Genomic DNA, 18,152 nt, shown 5'->3' on the forward strand with positions numbered 1-18,152 from the left:
GGGGCGGTGCTTCGCATGTCTGATAGCAGAAGGTCCTAGAATCTCTCCTGTGCACGCAGTTAGCGGCCAGAGGATGGCGCTGTTCAATGAAGGACAGATTCTTATGACTCTTCAATGGAAACTATAGTAAACCTTACCAGAGACCCCTTCACAACGAGATGAATACAGACGAACCCTGATATCTGGAAGTTCATCAATCTGTTTCAACAATAGGTGGAATTCGTTTCGTTATAAGTCCGTAACAGAGTGAATAGGCCTAATTATCTTAGTTACAATCGATGTTAGTGTAGTGCCTCACGGGCGATGTACACGTTTGCACCTGTTAAGTCTCTAAAACACATACGATCCATTGGTATAACTATAATCTAACCTCGCCCGCCATAAATTCATATTTATTTCAGGTACACCCGGCTCTTAACCACGATACGTTCTTTCACAGAAGATATGATGGGCTGCTGTGCACAATATGTTACCATATATGAACTCTCGTTGGCTGCTTAGGAAGTTCACAAATTTGCAATATTTGAATCCAATCCCTAAGCCTATACATGTTTACATGACAGAAGACTGGCGGTGGATGTTCATTTGTTTCATGCATCTGAAATGCAAATGTATCTACATGTAACAGTAATATCAAATACGGGCTGGATTATATTAGTTTAAGCCGTCAAGCTATGTGCAAAGCCCACCCGACCCCAAACTGTCCAACGCAAACCATGTGACCTGTTGACCTGGGCATGATGCGCAAGCGTAGCGAGTAAGATCCGGGCTCCAGGCAGGATGAATGCAAATGTCCAAGATGGCGGTGGAGGGAGGAGGGAAGGAGATGAACGAAATTAAAACTCAATTCACCACTCGGGAAGGTGTCTACAAACTCCTCTCGCACTCCGAATACAGCCGTCCTAACAGAGTGCCTTTCAATTCGCAGGGCTCGAATCCGGTCAAAGTCTCCTTCGTAAACGTCAACGACCAGTCCGGTAACGGCGAGAGAATCTGTTTCAATGTGGGCCGGGAACTCTACTTTTATATTTACAAAGGCGTGAGAAAGGTAAAGCTCATGACATCACATATCAGTATACCGCGTCATGGCACCTATGTGTTCAAAGTTTGTGTGTCTTCTCTGTAGAATTCTTGGTCTGATTTACCATATTCACTGTGTGTTTCAAAGTGAAACAATCGTGCCTAGTTTGTTGTGATCGCACCTTGCGAAAGGAACAGTGATAATGCTGGTGGTCCTGTCCCAACTTCGGCAAAACAGTGTAGTGAACACCGTGTGACAGTCCAACTTCATGTAATTTGGCTGACGAGTTGCCTCTCACCCACCTGTGGGTTGCACCTGAAACACTTAGCGAATGTCATCTTGGCTATCACTTGCCCCCGAGTCTGTAATTTTAACCTTGGGTGCTCGGGATATGTCAGGCTCCACTTAATGCCTGTTGCAGGCTTCAAAGGGGGTTTGTCTGTGTTCAGATGAGCAACAATGAAGAGTGTAAACGGCTGCCTTTCCGTGCTTGGTTTTAGACTATATGCAAATTGTAATGTGTTGTCGGCGCTGAAGAAACGCAGAGTGGAGAGCACGGACAGTAAAAAGGGCGAGGGCAGACACTTGAGTAGGTGCTGACGGTGCAAAAAAAGAGAAGAAAGACTGACTTGTCACTTCCGTCCAAGGCCTACATGACAACAAATGCGCTTGTCAAAGGGCAGGATTCCTGTTTACTGTTCTTCGGTGCCTTATAGTAAAGAGTTGTTATGCCCAACATGGGAATCTCCAAAACATTGAAACAACAGTTTCCTCAGTTATTCGTTTTCTGGCGTATTATTATTATTTTTTTTTTTCAGAGTGTAATTCCAGACTTGTTGTACTGATATATTGATTAGGTTGAGCTCATTGTCAGAGTCCAGATAATTCTTCCACCCTAGCATCTGAAACTTGGGTGACACAGTGCAGCTATGTGCTGGATGATGTCATAACCAGTATAGTGTGTTGACTCGCCTGTCATTGTAATAGGATATAGGCTCATTGTTTAATGTCTGTTTGCTGAAGGCGTTGTATGTACTCCCTTTCACTTCAAATGTCACGATCGGATTTACCCAGTGGTGCCCAAACTCTTTTCATGTGAGCAGAGACGGACTTGGCTTGTTCTAAGAGTTTGTGTAGGTTTAATCAGCGCCAGCAGAAGCATTCATCCATCTGTTTCTTGCCTCCTACTTGTTGGCTTCCCAGCCAGATTGGCTCTGTCGGTGCTCATGTCATCGACACAGTGCATGGACAAAGAAAGGATGCGGAAAAAGGTCCTGTCCTCCCCTGTTGCATATGAGTGTGTTGTGTTTTATCAGCTCGAGGGGCTTGAGTGTTATCGGCTAATTTGACGAGGAGATTTAGTTTGGTCGGCCAAGCATTGACCTCTAATGACTGGAGTCAAGATCCAACCTCAGTCAGCCTAGATGCAGAGTTTGGGAGCTGGCAAACTCTTTTTCCATAATGATGCTCAGGACTGTGATGGTCAGCACGTTAGCATGTATTTTACAAGGCCTCTCTGCATTGAAACACACTGATGTGTGTGAGCAGGGTGCTGTTGTCCCATGATGCATCATCTATGGGAAAAGCCTCCATTGCAGCATTTTGGGTTTCCTCAATATGGCGCCCTTTAAGCATCCAGGAAGCTGTTTCAGGAAGGTCATCATGTCGTAGTGTGGTGGCAGGTTGTGTTGTACGTCACTCTGTAACGCTCGGCGGCCACAAGGAAACACTCCTTGTGTATCCAGAACTTAAAGGGCAAAGCTGAAGTCATGTCATGTAATGGTTAAGTCTTCAATGTGATGCACATTTGGGTCTTCAATGTGATGCACATAGACCTGCATGTTATGGGCCTGTGTTACTTTGTTCAGTTTACTGTAAAGGTGCATAGTTTTCCAGCACGTATCCCTCTGAGATCCTCAAGTCTGAGACCTCTGAAGATGTTTTTCAAGATATCTGGTTTGTGTGTGACCCCTGCTGGTGGGCCAGCATACTGCAGGCCTCAACCTACGTTCCCCTCTGAGGCTCCTTTTCTGTGCTAATGATGCCTTTTCACATTTCATTACCGTCAACTGTGAGCCACTGAAACCGGAGCCCTGGTAGAGCCAAAATGTCAAACTGGTCTCTGACTCTGTGCCACTCTCTGCAGCCCCCCGGGCAAGCTGTGCTATGATGACGTCCATGACACTTTATCCTGACGGAGGCGCTTTGTGATGGCCGTCTGTGAACTGACTAGGGATTTTGACCCGTCCTGTTTGCACTCGCACACAGGAAGTCTTGAGTTTGACCTTACCTGACAGACGCAGATGAAGGCTTAGCCTTGTTCCTCACCTGTCACAAGACGTTGTCTTCAGTCCACGCTGCATACTCAGTGTGGGCTTACTGTGAGGTTTCATTCACACATGCCTAAATGGTTGGTTGTTTGGTTCAGAATGTTTTATTATTCATGTTGACCAACATGACCTCGTTGGGTGAGAAAGAGAAGGAAATGGCATGGGTGCTTTATTTAGAAACACTTCTCTTTCATCATCTATTATTTGTGTGAGTGTGTCTGTGTGTGTGTTTGTTTAATACACAAGTGCATGAGAGGGAAATACAGTTTTATCATACATACTTATCATTTGTTTGTGTGTCTGTGTCTGTGGTATATATATTTGTATATGTACACGTGTGTGCGTGTGAGAGAGAGACTGTGTGTGTGTGTATATATATATATATGTGTATATGTACACATGCGTGTGAGAGAGAGACTGTGTGTGTGTGTGTGTGTGTGTGTGTGTGTGTGTGTGTGTGTGTGTGTGTGTGTGTGTGTGTGTGTGTGTGTGTGTGTGTGTGTGTGTGTGTGTGTGTGTGTGTGTGTGTATATGTACACGTGTGTGTGTGTGTGTGCGTGTGCGTGTGTGAGTGACAGAGAGAGCGATAGCCTGTGTGACCCAACCTGATCTCCCAACCTGAGTGACCCTCTGCACAATATATATATGTAGGCAAATACGCAACACGGTTTGCTTTCTCAAGCAACTTACATCACCCTTGTGTGTGTGTGTGTGTGTGAGTGCATGTGTGTGCGCACAGATATGCATTCATATTCTTTTTCATTTCTGAGGTGAGTCTTGACTTTTGTTGTGTGTGTGTGATGTTGTAGAGATTAGGATCTGAGAGGAGAGAGAAGATGTGCACTTTACAAAGCGAACATCACCCTTTTCTGTGCGTGTGTGTGCTTAAATGCTTACTAACGTGTGTGTGTGTGTGTGTGTGTGTGTGTGTGTGCGTGTGTGTGTGTGCGTGTGTGCGTGTGTGCGTGTGTGCGTGTGCGTGTGCGTGTGCGTGCGTGCGTGCGTGTGCGTGCGTGTCAGGCTGCAGACCTCAGTAAGCCCATAGACAAGCGGATCTATAAGGGGACGCAGCCCACATGCCATGACTTCAACCCTCTGACCGCCACGGCCGACAGTGTCTCGCTGCTGGTGGGCTTCTCTGCTGGCCAGGTGCAGCTCATCGACCCCATCAAGAAAGAGACCAGCAAACTGTTTAATGAGGAGGTGAGTCCACACACACACACACACACACACACACACACATCACTTAAGGTGATTAGTGGTGTTTTGCCAGTGAATATTGAAGAATTGTTCATCAAAAAGGCTGTGTATTCAATGAGTCCGAAAGCATCCAAAGACAAACAAACAAAATCCTCCTGTCAAAAAGGAAACAATCAGAGAAGCTTTTCAATGGGGGAACTAAAGCAGCCTGACTTACCTTCGACAGGTGAGCCATGCCCAGGTGTTGTTGGTGGACCCTTTTGTGTGAATGTGTGAATAATGAATGAAGTGCTCTTATCCGGTTGCATGGCTGAACCATTTAGCAGAATTTAGCCTCCCCCTCAGCAGCAGACAGGGCTCAAGCCATTCCACCAGAGTACAGCTTAAAAGATTTTGGTGGTGTGACTCAGTTTAAAAGGTTTCAGTGGTGTGAGCCAGTGTCTGTCTGTGCTGCCCAGTGGGCATCTTAAAAGGTAATAGTGGTGTGAGCCAGTGTCTGTCTGTGCTGCCCAGTGGGCTTCTTAAAAGGTTTCAGTGGTGTGAGCCAGTGTCTGTCTGTGCTGCCTAGTGGGCATCTTAAAAGGTTTCAGTGGTGTGAGCCAGTGTCTGTCTGTGCTGCCCAGTGGGCATCTTAAAAGGTAATAGTGGTGTGAGCCAGTGTCTGTCTGTGCTGCCCAGTGGGCATCTTAAAAGGTTTCAGTGGTGTGAGCCAGTGTCTGTCTGTGCTGCCCAGTGGGCAGCAGGGAGGAAGCATCACACAGTCTCTCTCTCATCAGCTCACTATGTCCCAGAATCCCATCTGAGAAAAGGGTGCTATAAGCCAGAGGTCACAGTAGCAGTCATTCACCAAGTTGTGTGTGTGTGTGTGTGTGTGTGTGTGTTCGCATGCATGTTTGTGTGCGTGCTTGTGTGTGTGTCCCAGTGATCTCCACTGATGTGCTCTGCTGCTCTCTGTATCTCCTCCTCACAGTGGTTGCTTTAACAGTCGTTCACTGAGGCTGACATGTGGGACTTCTTCATACATGCTCACAGGCGTGTGTGTGTCTGTGTTGCCTGTCTGACATGTGTTCCCCCCCCCACACAGAGGCTGATTGATAAGACTCGTGTGACGTGTGTGCGGTGGGTGCCGGGCTCTGAGAGCCAGTTCCTGGTGGCCCATGCCAGCGGCAGCATGTACCTGTACAACGTGGATCACGGTTGCGGCACTACTGCGCCCCACTACCAGCTCCTGCGCCAGGGCGAGGGATTCGCCGTGCACACCTGCAAGAGCAAGCAGGCGCGGAACCCGTTGCAGCGCTGGACCGTGGGCCACGGCACTCTCAACGAGTTCGCCTTCTCGCCCGACGGCAAACACTTGGCCAGCGTCAGCCAGGATGGCTTTCTGCGCGTGTTTGGCTTTGACGGCGCCGAGCTGTACGGCTCCATGAAGAGTTACTTCGGCGGCCTGCTGTGCGTGTGCTGGAGCCCCGACGGCCACTATGTGGTGGCCGGCGGCGAGGACGACCTGGTGACTGTGTGGTCATTCGCCGACTGCCGGGTGATTGCGCGCGGCCACGGCCACAAGTCGTGGGTGAGCGTGGTGGCGTTCGACCAGTGCACCACCAACATCGGCACGGACGGAGATGCGCCGGCCGAGTTCAGTGGCAGTGACGACGACTTCCAGGACCAGCAGCACTTCGGCGGGGGATGCAGGGGCCGGGAGCGAGCCAACAGTGCCCAGTCACACCTCTCCAAACGCAACTCCACCGATGGCCGGGGCCTGAGCGGCTCTTACCGCTTCGGCTCGGTGGGGCAGGACACCCAGCTGTGCCTCTGGGACCTGACGGAAGACATCCTGTACCCCCTGCCCCTGTCTCGCACACGGACTCATACCAACGTCATGAGCGCCACCACCACCAACCCCCCCAGCAGCACAGCGGGCACCAACGGCAGCGGCAGCACCAGTAGCGGCAGCGGGGACAAGACGGGCACGTCGTCCCTCGCCCAGACCAACTGCCTCTCCAGCCCTCTGCCACGCTCCAACAGCCTGCCACACTCCACCGCACCACCAGGGGGCAGCACCCCCAACAGCCACCCCAAGGCCAGCAGCATCATAGACAGCGCGCTGATCGCCACGGGCGTGCACAAGTTTGCCACGCTGGCGCTGCACGAGTCGCGCAAAGAGCGCCACCACGACAAGGAGCACCGGCGCAACCACAGCGTGGGCTACATCGCCAGCAAGAGCAACGACAAGCTCAACCAGCTGAGCGGCTTGCGCTCGGCCGCGGGCACCGTGGCGGCGGCAGGCAGGACACTGGGCACGGGCCTGTGCCCGCGCATGGAGGAGGTGCCCCTGCTGGAGCCATTGGTGTGTAAGAAGGTCGCCCACGAGAGGCTCACCGTGCTCATCTTCCTGGACGACTGTCTGGTCACCGCTTGCCAGGAGGGGTTCGTCTGCACATGGGCAAGGCCCGGCAAGGTGGGAAGCATCATCGCATCAGATTCCACTGGGGTTCTCTGTGTGTGTGTTTGGGTTTTAAACATTTTTCTTTTCACAAATTCTGTACAAACCCATATGATAAGATGAAAGAAGAGAAAAAATATATTGGTAACGCTTTACTTTAGGGAACAAATGTTAATCATCAACACATAACTAATTACAGCTGTATTAGTGCACAATAAGATCTCCACTAAGCACCATTAGCCATTATTCAGTATTTGTTATTCTAATTGAATAGCTAATTTATTCTTGGTACATCCTTAATGGCCAACTAGTTGGCCTTAACGTAAGCTAACTGATATGTAATAAGAATAAAAAATGAAGGTTCATACATTTTAACATACTGTCTAAATATGCCTCTTATAATGGCAGAATAGTTCTCTTATAATGGCAGAATAGTTGTAGAATTGGTATTCCTATCTGCAAACTTTACTTTACCAACAAACAAACTTTACCAACAAGTCCATCTTGTAGTCTCACAAGACAGATACATCTGTCAGGACCTGATAGAGGCTTAAGGCTTTGAAAAAGGTCTCTGTCTTGTGGAAACACAGGATGGTTACTTTGGAGGGGTGTGGTAGGGTACCATGAGGGTACTCATGTTGTGTGTGCTGAGAAATTGTCTTTTTTAATCGAAATAAAGGATTTCATCCTTTATATGTTGAAAACTATCAGTCTTCACCTTATAAGGGAGCTGTTTTAAAGGAATAATGAGATATTTACAATTAATTAAGGATTAATGTGTCTAGTCATAGTGGGCCATTTTCATAATTTCAGTCTGATTATATGTGAGGAAAGTAATTCCATCTTATGTGGGGTGAGTAATGAAAATGCCCACATGCGTTCCAGGCCGCCTCGGAATGTGGTCCATGGAATCGGCTCTCTATGCGTGTTGGGGGCATTCACACCTGTACTTAGAGCTGTCTGCTTGTGATCAGCTCGCCCGAGACGCATGTTCATTCCAGTTGTGAACGGGGCACCTGCAGAAGATCACATGCTGAAGCTCCCAATATCCCCAGACCCACCCAGACATTTCAGAAATCTTGAATTATTCAGGAAGAGTGAGCTACCAATGCTGTTGTTTTAAAAATAACATGAAATCCTGCAGTGCAGGGCCTGGTTGGCTGAAGCAGTCCTCTGTGTGGTCCTATTAGGACTTCCATCATCACAGCTTCATATGCTGTGGCAGTACTAGCTCAGTTATTCTTCTCCTTTTATGGGAACATTAAAATGTCACCCTCTATTATGCATAATAAACTTACAAAAGACAAATTGCATGTGATGATTAAGGTCATATCATTAACAACAATAATGAAAATTAACATTTTATTGATGTAGCACTTCTCAACAAATAGATACAATAGTGAATAGTCCAATGAGCAGTAAGAGCGGCCGCAGAGACCGACAGTTGTAAGTCCTTCAGCATCGCTCCAAGGGACCAGCAGGAGTCTGTGAGCAGAGCTCAGCCTCACTGACTCTTTCACATGGCCATTTGATGACTTTGTCCTTCTCTTTTGTCCCACACAGGGCCTTCTCTCATCCCAAAACCCAGGCAACTCTCCGAGTGGGACTGTAGTATAGCGTCCTGGTGGTGTGGTGTGCTGTGCTGTGCTGTGGTGTGCTGCTAGGCAAGGCTCCACGATGCAGGGACGGGTCGGACAGACCTGGTCCACCTAGGGCCTACGGATGTGGGCCAGAACCCTCCTCCACCGGCCCCCGCCCGTCTCACAGTCCCAGGTTGCCGCTGGAGGGGCACCAGGCCAGGAGAGCGGGCAGAGCCAGCGAGGGAAAGGAGGGCACTGGTGCCAAGCGCGGTGCGCTTATAGACATAACGGCAAAAGGGCCCCTGGAAGTCCTCCGACCGTCTGCGGAGAAGATGACGAGGAGAATCTCACCCTTTTTTAGTTTAATTTTAAAAACCTTCTTTTCAGTTGGGCTTATTTACCCCATATTGTTGTCACTACCACTCCTTCCTTATTTCCTGTTTGTTTTTAGTTTTTTTCTTCTTTTTGTTTGTCTTGTTTCTGTTAGTTGTGTGTGTGAGACACTGTGCTGTGGTTCGCGGACGTTCATGATGTTGTCCTCTACTATAAGGGATGCTTGAGGTCGGACAGGTGTGGAAAAGAGGAGAGCTCATATTTATAAACACACCCTAGCAGCTCAAGCCTGTTTGCACTGATCTACTCAATGTGTGTGTCCAGAATGTCGTTATGATGGAACAAAAGTCCCTTAAAGACTACTGTGCTGGCACTGAGGGTCCATGAGAAGACAGTTCCTTCTGTGAGATGGATCATGCAATCATATATATATATATATATATATATATATATATATATATATATATATTTTTTTTTATTAATATGAAAGGAGAAAATGTTTGCACTTAACAGTTTGCAACAGCAGAAAGGCTTTAGAATATTGGAAGTGTGAAAGGCCTCTCTGACAAGGTTGTTTAAAGTATAAATAGATTTAAGAAATATTTGTATCTATGGAACATTTATTTTAATATTGTGTCAGATAAAGAAATGGTCTGCATTGTACATGTAAATATTGAAATTCAAGGATTTATGGGTTGAAATCATTATTACACTAGATAGGTCCATTTCTGAAAAATATTGAGATTTCTAATGCAGATGGATATATATGCATACACACACACACACACACACACACACACACACACAATAATATTAAAAGAATATTGAATATGCACGTTGGTTGTTTCTTTGTGTTGCACAAAATGAATTCACCCATAACATAAAACATCCACATGGGTAAGAGCTATTTAAATATCTGCAATATCTGAGGTTACGTAAGTAGATGTTTGAGCCAACAAATCCATCCACATATGCTCCTCATGAGCCCTCACTGTGTGAGTTTGAAGAACTGAAGACCAAACATGTGAAGACCAAAATGTAAGATGTGAATACCCACACTTTAATCTCTATGACCTCGTCACAAGTCTCTCAGCCCACAGAGCAAGCGTTTCTGCTCGCCTGATTATTTTACGATATTCTGGCGTCTTCGGATGTTTTTTTTCTTCTTCTTCAAGCTCCATCAGTAGTGTCACCAAGGGTCACTGACTCTCAGTATGATGCGCCCTTACTGGGGCACGGTACGCCGTAGTATCTGGGACTAGCAGTCTTGATCTGCAGGCATGGACACACGCTGCCTTCCTCTAAGCGGAGCTAGTTGATGAACTGACCAGGAGACAGATGACCTAGAACAAGGGTTCCCCATTCAGTTCGTTAATTTTCTCCTGCACAGAAAATGTTCTATCCATCCCCTGCTTCGAGCCTTTCTAATTGTTATTAGTGGAACGTTAATGGTTTTGATTGGCTAAAGTGGCTTGGTTGGCTTATCAGGTATGCAGTGCAGTGCAGGGCATGATGGGAATGGGATGGGGGAGAGGGCGGTGGATTGGCATACCCTAGAATGAGTAGTTTGCCATGGATAGCTCTTGTACCATGTACTACAGCCTGCCTCCATTTGTCCTGAGTCCAGACACCCACAAGCAGCCCCCTTTTGTAATTTACCTGAGTGGATTTCTTAACGCAATGGTGGGTTGGTAGCACTCTGCTGTTTTATTCTGCTGATAGACCGGTGTTACAACCATGCAGGCTGTTCTCTCCAACATCGACTGGTGCTTTAGATTCCAACATCAATACTAATCAGTGGGTCGTGGAGCATTTAAATCACGGCAAGCTTTATCAGAAGAGCAGACCCAGCTGTAAATCTGATGGCTGATTTGCATTTTATAATACATTAACTAAATAAATATAATAAATAGAATACATTCAATAACAGTGTCATTGCATCACTGTTGACACTGACAGAGCTGTCGGTGCTGACGTCACACAACCTTACTGAGCATCCTCTCTCACTCTGACGCCATGGATTACTCTTGAGAGTTGATTTACCCCAAACAGTCTCTTAATCAAATACCGTCTCTGCCTTAGAGGCAAAGTCCATGATTCTCTGCCTTAGAGGCACAGTCCATGATTCTGACGAGTGGTTGTTGATATTTCAGCTCAGAAGCCATTTAAATGACACCCCTCCCTTCTGTGCTCATGAAGCAACATGTTAATTGGCTGGAATTGTTCACCAATTGTTCATCCAAGCCACTATGTTTGTTTCCCATTTACAGAGCCAGGACTGTACAAACCCCAATGTTTTTTGAGTCACACACAGACAGAACGGATAGCTAGAGGACCGTGAGTGGCAATTCGCCGAATTTCACAAAAAGTGTATTTTATTAGAATCATGGACTACTCCTTTAACTCATGGACACCTTAAAGTGCAGGTCATTGGGCCTCTCATCTCTCGCCAGCTCTCTTCACAACAGATTCAGCTGGTCCACCGCGCTGCAGAGGGCCAGCCCAGGCCATACCTCACGGTCCTGCAAAAGCAAGGCAAGCAAATAGTATATGTGCAACTACACTAGCTACTATTTCAGTTCCTAATCATTAATCTTCCAGTGGAAGTGGATCTGAGCTCGTTATGTGTCCTGAAGCAAACTCTGCAGATCTGTGAATTTTTTTTCTCTTCCTTAATCCTGCAGGAACCTAGCAGGAAGCAGGAGTGTGTGTTCAGCAGTGGGAGAAACCTGGCGCCAGGGTGTGGGGGGGGGGGGGGGTATGAATTCTAGCTGCTGCAGTATTTCAGAGTAGGAATGAACACACACTGGTGGGGGAGAGCATCTGTTCTGTGTGTGTAAAGACTGTAGAGCATTATAGTTGTCTGCTCCTTATCTGCTACACTGGAACTAAAGGTGTGTGTGTGTGTGTGTGTGTGTGTAACTAACAGGGGGTGGGGCGGGTCTTTTCCACTGGTGACACGACTGCCCAGGATTCAGTTTTGAGGTGCCAGACTCCACTTAAGTGGCTGTTTTGAATGGCTGGCTGGATTGTTGGTTTGTGCAGGACCGGAACAGTCGTCCAACCACAGGCCGATCATTTTACCTCCAAAAGGTGATGTTGGAATCATGTGTGCTTGGCAGGTTGAAATGTAGTTGATTATGTTGAGAGGTAAACATCCATGGAAAGTCCACGACTCGGAATGAAAACACCAATGTGACGTTCTCAAGTACACAGTATAAAAACACTAGAGCAAACATAATGTGAAGTGTACTAACCAAATACCTGGTACACGTTAATCCACACTGGTTCAAAAATAGGCTGAAGTGCATTTGCAACAGGAGTAGCTTTCAATGGAAATTTCGAGTACCTCTCCCACAGTTAGTCAATGCCTCTTACATAATGTCCATCATCGACTGTTTGATTCGGATTCTACCTTCCTGGGCTTTCCTGTAGGATTTGTGGAACATCACAGCCAATTCAAGGAAGAAAAACAGCTCTATTAGGCAGTCTACACACTGTTAGTCTCCCCCCTTACGTACGTATGTACGTACACACACATATCCTTCTCACAAACACATTCATACTATTTCTGGCTTGACCACCATATGTATACAATCTAAAGGTATTTACACACATACACAGTACAGCTATATTTACCTATATTTTTTTTTAACTGCTGCTGAAACATCACAGCTGTGCATAATCTAATTAGCTCATTGGCTGCCCCTTCTCCACATCTAACAAAACATTAGCATGGCGCACTCCCTGGCTGATCTTACCCACTGAGACAGGCAACGGTCCTCCCATTGGTCAACTGAGACAGCTAGCGGTCCTCCCATTGGTCCACTGAGACGGGCAGCAGTCCTCTCATTGGTCCAGGCCCTGGGTTGATTGCTGACCTAGTTGGTGATTCAGCTGTGGCCTCTGTGAGGTCACTTGACCAATCCCCAGTCCTACCACGCCAATCACATGCCTCTTGTTCTGCCTTTCACAGAACCTGAACGCCTTCAGGCCCAGAGGACTTGCACTTAAGACACATTAGAGGGAGTACAATAAAACTTGTTCTCGGACATGGCTTTGGAGAAAATGTCCCCCCATCCAGACGAACAGGGTCACTTTTTTCACAAACTTGACATCTTCAGTGTGAGTGGCCAGTCAGGGGTCCCAGCAAGCGACAGGAAAGCTGTGCATGGCTTATTACGAGCTCAAACATTTATGGATACACTATGATTGAACATATAGGTCTACACACCGACACTGACTTACCGGAGTTGTAACAGTCGAAAGCAAGTTTGCTTTGATTTGGCTTTCAGCATTATCATGCATCCTTACTGGGTTCACACACCATGTGGAATGTTTGATGTAGGAGATCCAAAGCTGTCTGATGCTATTCTGTCAATATCAGCACGTGTGATGAAGTCTAACTATGTTGAATTGCAACAAAAAGATCATAATATCACAAACATTTAACCTAGCCTGGGTACAAAAAAATGTAAATGGCAACCTTTAGAAGTGCCCTAACAGGCAATACACCCCGGTCCTATGGTCTGCTTTGAAGAAACACACCCAAAAACAAAGGAATCGATACCATCACAGGCAGGTGTCAAGAGAAGCCCTGTGTTCAGAAGTACAAGGATTTAAAACACAACCAATCCACTCAATCCGGGCACCAGAGATCAGCAGAGTTGACACGGTCTTTGTATCGACACCCTGTACATCTAATTAAATGGAGTTCTATTGGCAACCCTCTTCCTTTTCACAGCTCCCTGCTTGTGATGTTGAAGGAATCTGGAATCTGCTGGCAAACTAAAAGCACACTTGTGCAAAATGGGCCAAAGGGACCGTCCCTCAGGAGCATGTTTGATCTCAGCAAATCTACGTGATTTAAATACCTCCGGATTAATTATGCACCACATGCTCGGCCCTCGCAAGAGATCGGGGCTCATTTGAAATGTAAAAATATGCCCACTCCCATGAGGCTCGGTACAATTCTTGAGCAATTTTAACTGAACCAGTGACCCAACTCTTGTTGGATTATTGATGTGTGTTCAGCCCAGTCATTCTGAGTGCCCTGCCAAGATCATCCACTACTCTGCATTCGTGTCAAGGATACTACATTTAATTAACGCATTTCCAAACGCTGCAAAACTTTAATATGTTTGTCTTTGTCTTGTCAGTTTACTCAGGACAGAGATGTTTAAACTCAAGTGTAGATGATTAAAGCAGGCTTATGGTAAGCCACTCACAGTGATCTTATCCAGAGACATGCTTCTGGACGGAGAGATGCCGCATCTTTCAAAAGACACTCATGACTAACAGCCCAAACCCACATACTTTTATTTGGAACAGTCCAATAAAACAGGCAATATGAAGAAAAGGATTCTTTTAAAGGCTTTCTGTTAAAGAGGATGCAAAAAACAATCAAACAAACAAACAAACAAACAAACAAAGGTCAGATAAGGTCACTGTAGTCGCAAGTAGCTCTTGCAGAGTTCATGGTCCCTGATGTCCCCCCAGCCTCCGTTCTTGACGTGGGGGGCCACTCCCCCGGCCCCGTTGGACGGCAGTCTCTTGGTTATGAGCAGGCTCTTGGGGAAAATCTGGTTCCCGCTGGTCTGGAGAATGTTCTCGATTTTGGTCTTCTGGCCGGTGGGCATGCAGGCGCTCTTCTTGTGGTGCATGCCGCAGTCGCCGGCGTGGAACACCCGGGGCGCCTCGCACACCATCACCTTCCAGAAGGCCGGTAGGCAGGTGACGGTCAGGTGCTGCAGGGACCAGTCCCAGTTGTAGTCGTCGTATATGCAGAAGGCGTCTGTGCACTGGATGAGTTGCTGGTAAGTCTGCCTGAAGAAGGCCATGCCCATGTTGTGCTCAGTAGACTTCCAGGCTTTTACCTCCACGCGGTTGGCCTTGCTGGAGTAGCCGATGTGGCCATAGCTGCCCAAGGACAGCACGTTGCAGTCGGGGCACTGCTCCCTCTTCAGGGGGACCATCATTTTTAGGACGTGGTAGAAGTCAGGAGCCATGTAGTGGTCCTCCTCGATCAGCAAGACCAGTCCCTGGTGGTCCTTCAAGACTCTGACTCTGTCCCACACGAAGTGCAGCTTCCACCACCAGTGGTGCTTGGTCTGGGAGAACTTGGCCTCGCGGTAGTGTCCGAAGGAGTCTGGGTAATCTGCATTGATGCAGCCCATCTTTAGTGCGTCATTCTTGGGGATGTCCCTGGGACAGTCCTTAGGGTCGTTCCCTGGGAACTCCTGGGGGTACAGCTGGACGCTGAAGGGGAAGAAGATCTGGAGTACGGAGCAGAAGTCGATGGAGGCCACCACCTGGTTGATCTCCGGCGACCAGTAGTCATGGCTGAATATCAGCAGAATGCTCTCCACGCCGCGTGCTCTTCTCAGACTGTCCACCAAGAGGCGCAGGTACTCGGGCCGGTTGTGCACCTGCACCACCACCACCAGGTCGTCCTTCTGCCGCACTTTCCGGAACTTTTCCTCGTTCCGAATGGTCTGGTCGAAGTTGAGCTGGAACACAATGCTGCGGTACACCAGCGTGGTGTTGTCCACCTCCGGCTTGGCCACCTTCTCCACGGGCGTCTCGTTGGCCGGCCTTCTGCTGACTGGCACCGTGGTCAGTACCTGCACCTGGACCTGGGCCTGGGCCTGGGGCTGGGGCTGTGGCTGGGCTTGGGCCTGATTGTTGTTGTTGTTACTGCTGCTGCTGCTGCTACTACTACTGCTGCTGCTGCTGCTGCTACTGCTCCTGGCCGGATCACCCTCTTTGGGGATGACGGCCACCTTCCTCTGTTTGCTCCCGTTACTCCACACAGCAAAGCCACAAACGACCACCACCAGCGTCAGTATCACCACCTTTCTCTTGTAGATTCGGAATCTCATGTTAGGCAGTCACCCACCAGAGGGTGGGAGAAGAGACGAGTTGAGTGTAGAAAAAGGAAGGAAGTCAGTAGGCAGGTTGGCTTTCCAAATGTGTCTGCTGTGTGCAGGCTTTCTGTATGAAAATCTTGTTTTTTTCTTTTCCCCAAAAAGTTTCCTTTCACATTTGGAATGTAAACATGGACTCTTAGTGTATTACAAATACTGTATACATCTCCAGTAAGGCATTTTGCTGGGAGTCTGGGGTGACAGGAGGCTTCTGCACACTGAAAAACACATAAAAAAACACAGAGAAATATCATCTGTGTGATCCTCCACCCACAGGTCTTACCAGGTGCATGTTCACAACACTGCTTAACATAATTGATTAATGACCACGTAAAACACAGTATCTATAATGCGAGTTGAATTAAGTAATCACTATAGCGTAAGGGTTTAGGTCTGGACTATAGTATGCCAGCAAAACAACACAAAATATCTTCAATTACTGCTATCCATCATTACTGAATCATAAAACAAACAATCGCAATACAGTGTGATTTAATCCATCATGATTAGTTATATATATATTCTTAACATCCAAAGAGCGTTGTCAAGAACATTTGAATGCATTGTTCTACGATCTGCCAATACTAAATTGGTAAACCTATTTCATAACACTCTTTTTATGCTTTATGCTAAGAAAAGAATTAATGTCGGCACATTGCCTGAAGTAGACCTGAACGAGAGGGAAGACACTTAGGTTGGATGTTTGAATAAGCACACCTTTTTCTATTGGGGGGGCAGACAGCACTGACGAATGTAATTAGTAGTTAAGTGTGTCTCTAATTGGGCGTAACCTTCTAAATGATACAAACACCTTTCATTTGAATTCACATGCATAAACTAGCACCTCACCTACTATTCCGACAATCGACAAACGACTCAAAATATGAGGGAATATTCTGTGGTGACTCAACTGTTGGCTGTTAACGTTAGCTTAATCGATTTAATTCAAACATGTTACTCGTAAGAGGGGTGGCTTAGATCAAAGGAAAATGGTTGGCCTATCTTACGTATTCGACACAAGTAAATAAATCAGACGTCATTTTACCAAACTGAAGTTAAATACACGTTAGGTGATAGTTTTGCTGGGCCCTGCCAGCCGTGACAGCTTGAGAGCAATGTGCCTTGTGCATTAACGTTACCGTTACTAGACAGATGTGAAAAGAATCTGACTAATTCAATAATAACAATCTAACCCAGGAAATATGTGGGAGTTGACGCATGATATTACTCAAAAAGTGTATGTCCATGAGTGTGTTGTGACAACCACGCCGTCCAAGATGAACAGGATCTTACAAAATCTAAAGGTGCCACGCACCGAGGCGCAAGATTCACTTGCAACCAGCTAACAAGTCATTTATCAGAAGCACAAGCAACACCCGATAAACAATTACTCCACCGAGGGTGGCTACATTACAGCCATATACAACCAATATTACTATTTGGGGAAGCATTCTACGACAGCTAGATCAGTAAAACATCAATGAATATCTTGTGTAAAGATATGTCATGCAGCAGTGAAATGCAGACATTACCAACAGATGCCCTGCAGTTCGCTGTTACATTCGCTGGCATGACACACTCTTGGCATGACAGCAAAGAAACAGCGTTAGCTAGCTATGTGCATTACTGGCTAATGTTAGCGTAATCAGTGAGTGGGTATCATCACGACATAGCGGTGCACGTTAGCTAATACTTGACAAATAATAATCGACAGCAAGATATGTCGCAATCAGTTCCTTAAGGGAAAGAAAAACAAAGCTTTCACAGTGACTTACCGCCGGCGTGGGCGTGCGGCAAGGTTTTCGAAAGCAGCTTCAACAACGCTGTGATATGAAATATGCATTTAGCTCCATTGTGTCTCTACTTTGCACTATTTCGATATCTAGTTATAATATGATGCTGGAACAGCTCTGGAACCACTGCCGACTTATTTCCCACAATGCACTACACCTCTGGGGGCGGGGGAAGGGGAGGGGGTGTATATTGTACAGCAAACAGAAAAAGCCCTGGGCAGGATTTCAGAAACGGCGAAACTTCCACCCGTCCTCTTCAACCTCGTTTTCCACCGCACCGCTCCCTCGGAAGATGCACGAACAATAAAAGCCTACTGCCTGCTAATCTGATCTATTACTAATTAAGATATAGATCAGCGAGCCTGACCCATCCAGTATCTGGCCTGAAACATCGCTCCCTTTGTTCATGTTATGTATTTGGTCATGGTGTAAATCTTCCATATTGTATGGCTTTATGGCATCACCAGTAGCGCTCCCCTCGTAAATGTTGTTTTTCTGCTATTTGAAGGACGAGCCAAAGCACTGC

General features: G+C 46.9%; 2 protein-coding genes across 2 annotated transcripts; one reads left to right on the forward strand and one right to left on the reverse strand.

Annotated features, from left to right (window-relative positions):
• Positions 1-709: 709 nt before the first annotated feature.
• Positions 710-9,344, forward strand: LOC105909578 (WD repeat-containing protein 20-like). Its single transcript, XM_012838217.3, has 4 exons — positions 710-1,048; positions 4,372-4,554; positions 5,636-7,009; positions 8,558-9,344. The coding sequence occupies exons 1-4, from the start codon at positions 785-787 to the stop codon at positions 8,609-8,611; spliced, it is 1,875 nt and encodes a 624-aa protein (XP_012693671.2). The 5' UTR covers positions 710-784; the 3' UTR covers positions 8,612-9,344.
• Positions 9,345-14,209: 4,865 nt separating this feature from the next.
• mgat2 (alpha-1,6-mannosyl-glycoprotein 2-beta-N-acetylglucosaminyltransferase) lies at positions 14,210-17,800 on the reverse strand. The gene is made up of 2 exons (XM_012838222.3): positions 17,609-17,800; positions 14,210-16,051 (listed from the first exon to the last, which is right to left on the reverse strand). Exon 2 carries the CDS (start codon positions 15,786-15,788, stop codon positions 14,352-14,354), a length of 1,437 nt encoding a protein of 478 aa, XP_012693676.2. The 5' UTR covers positions 15,789-16,051; positions 17,609-17,800; the 3' UTR covers positions 14,210-14,351.
• Between the last annotated feature and the right edge of the window lie 352 nt (positions 17,801-18,152).

The sequence above is a fragment of the Clupea harengus genome, chromosome 15, assembly GCF_900700415.2.
Source record: "Clupea harengus chromosome 15, Ch_v2.0.2, whole genome shotgun sequence".
Classification (NCBI taxonomy): Eukaryota; Metazoa; Chordata; class Actinopteri; order Clupeiformes; family Clupeidae; genus Clupea; species Clupea harengus.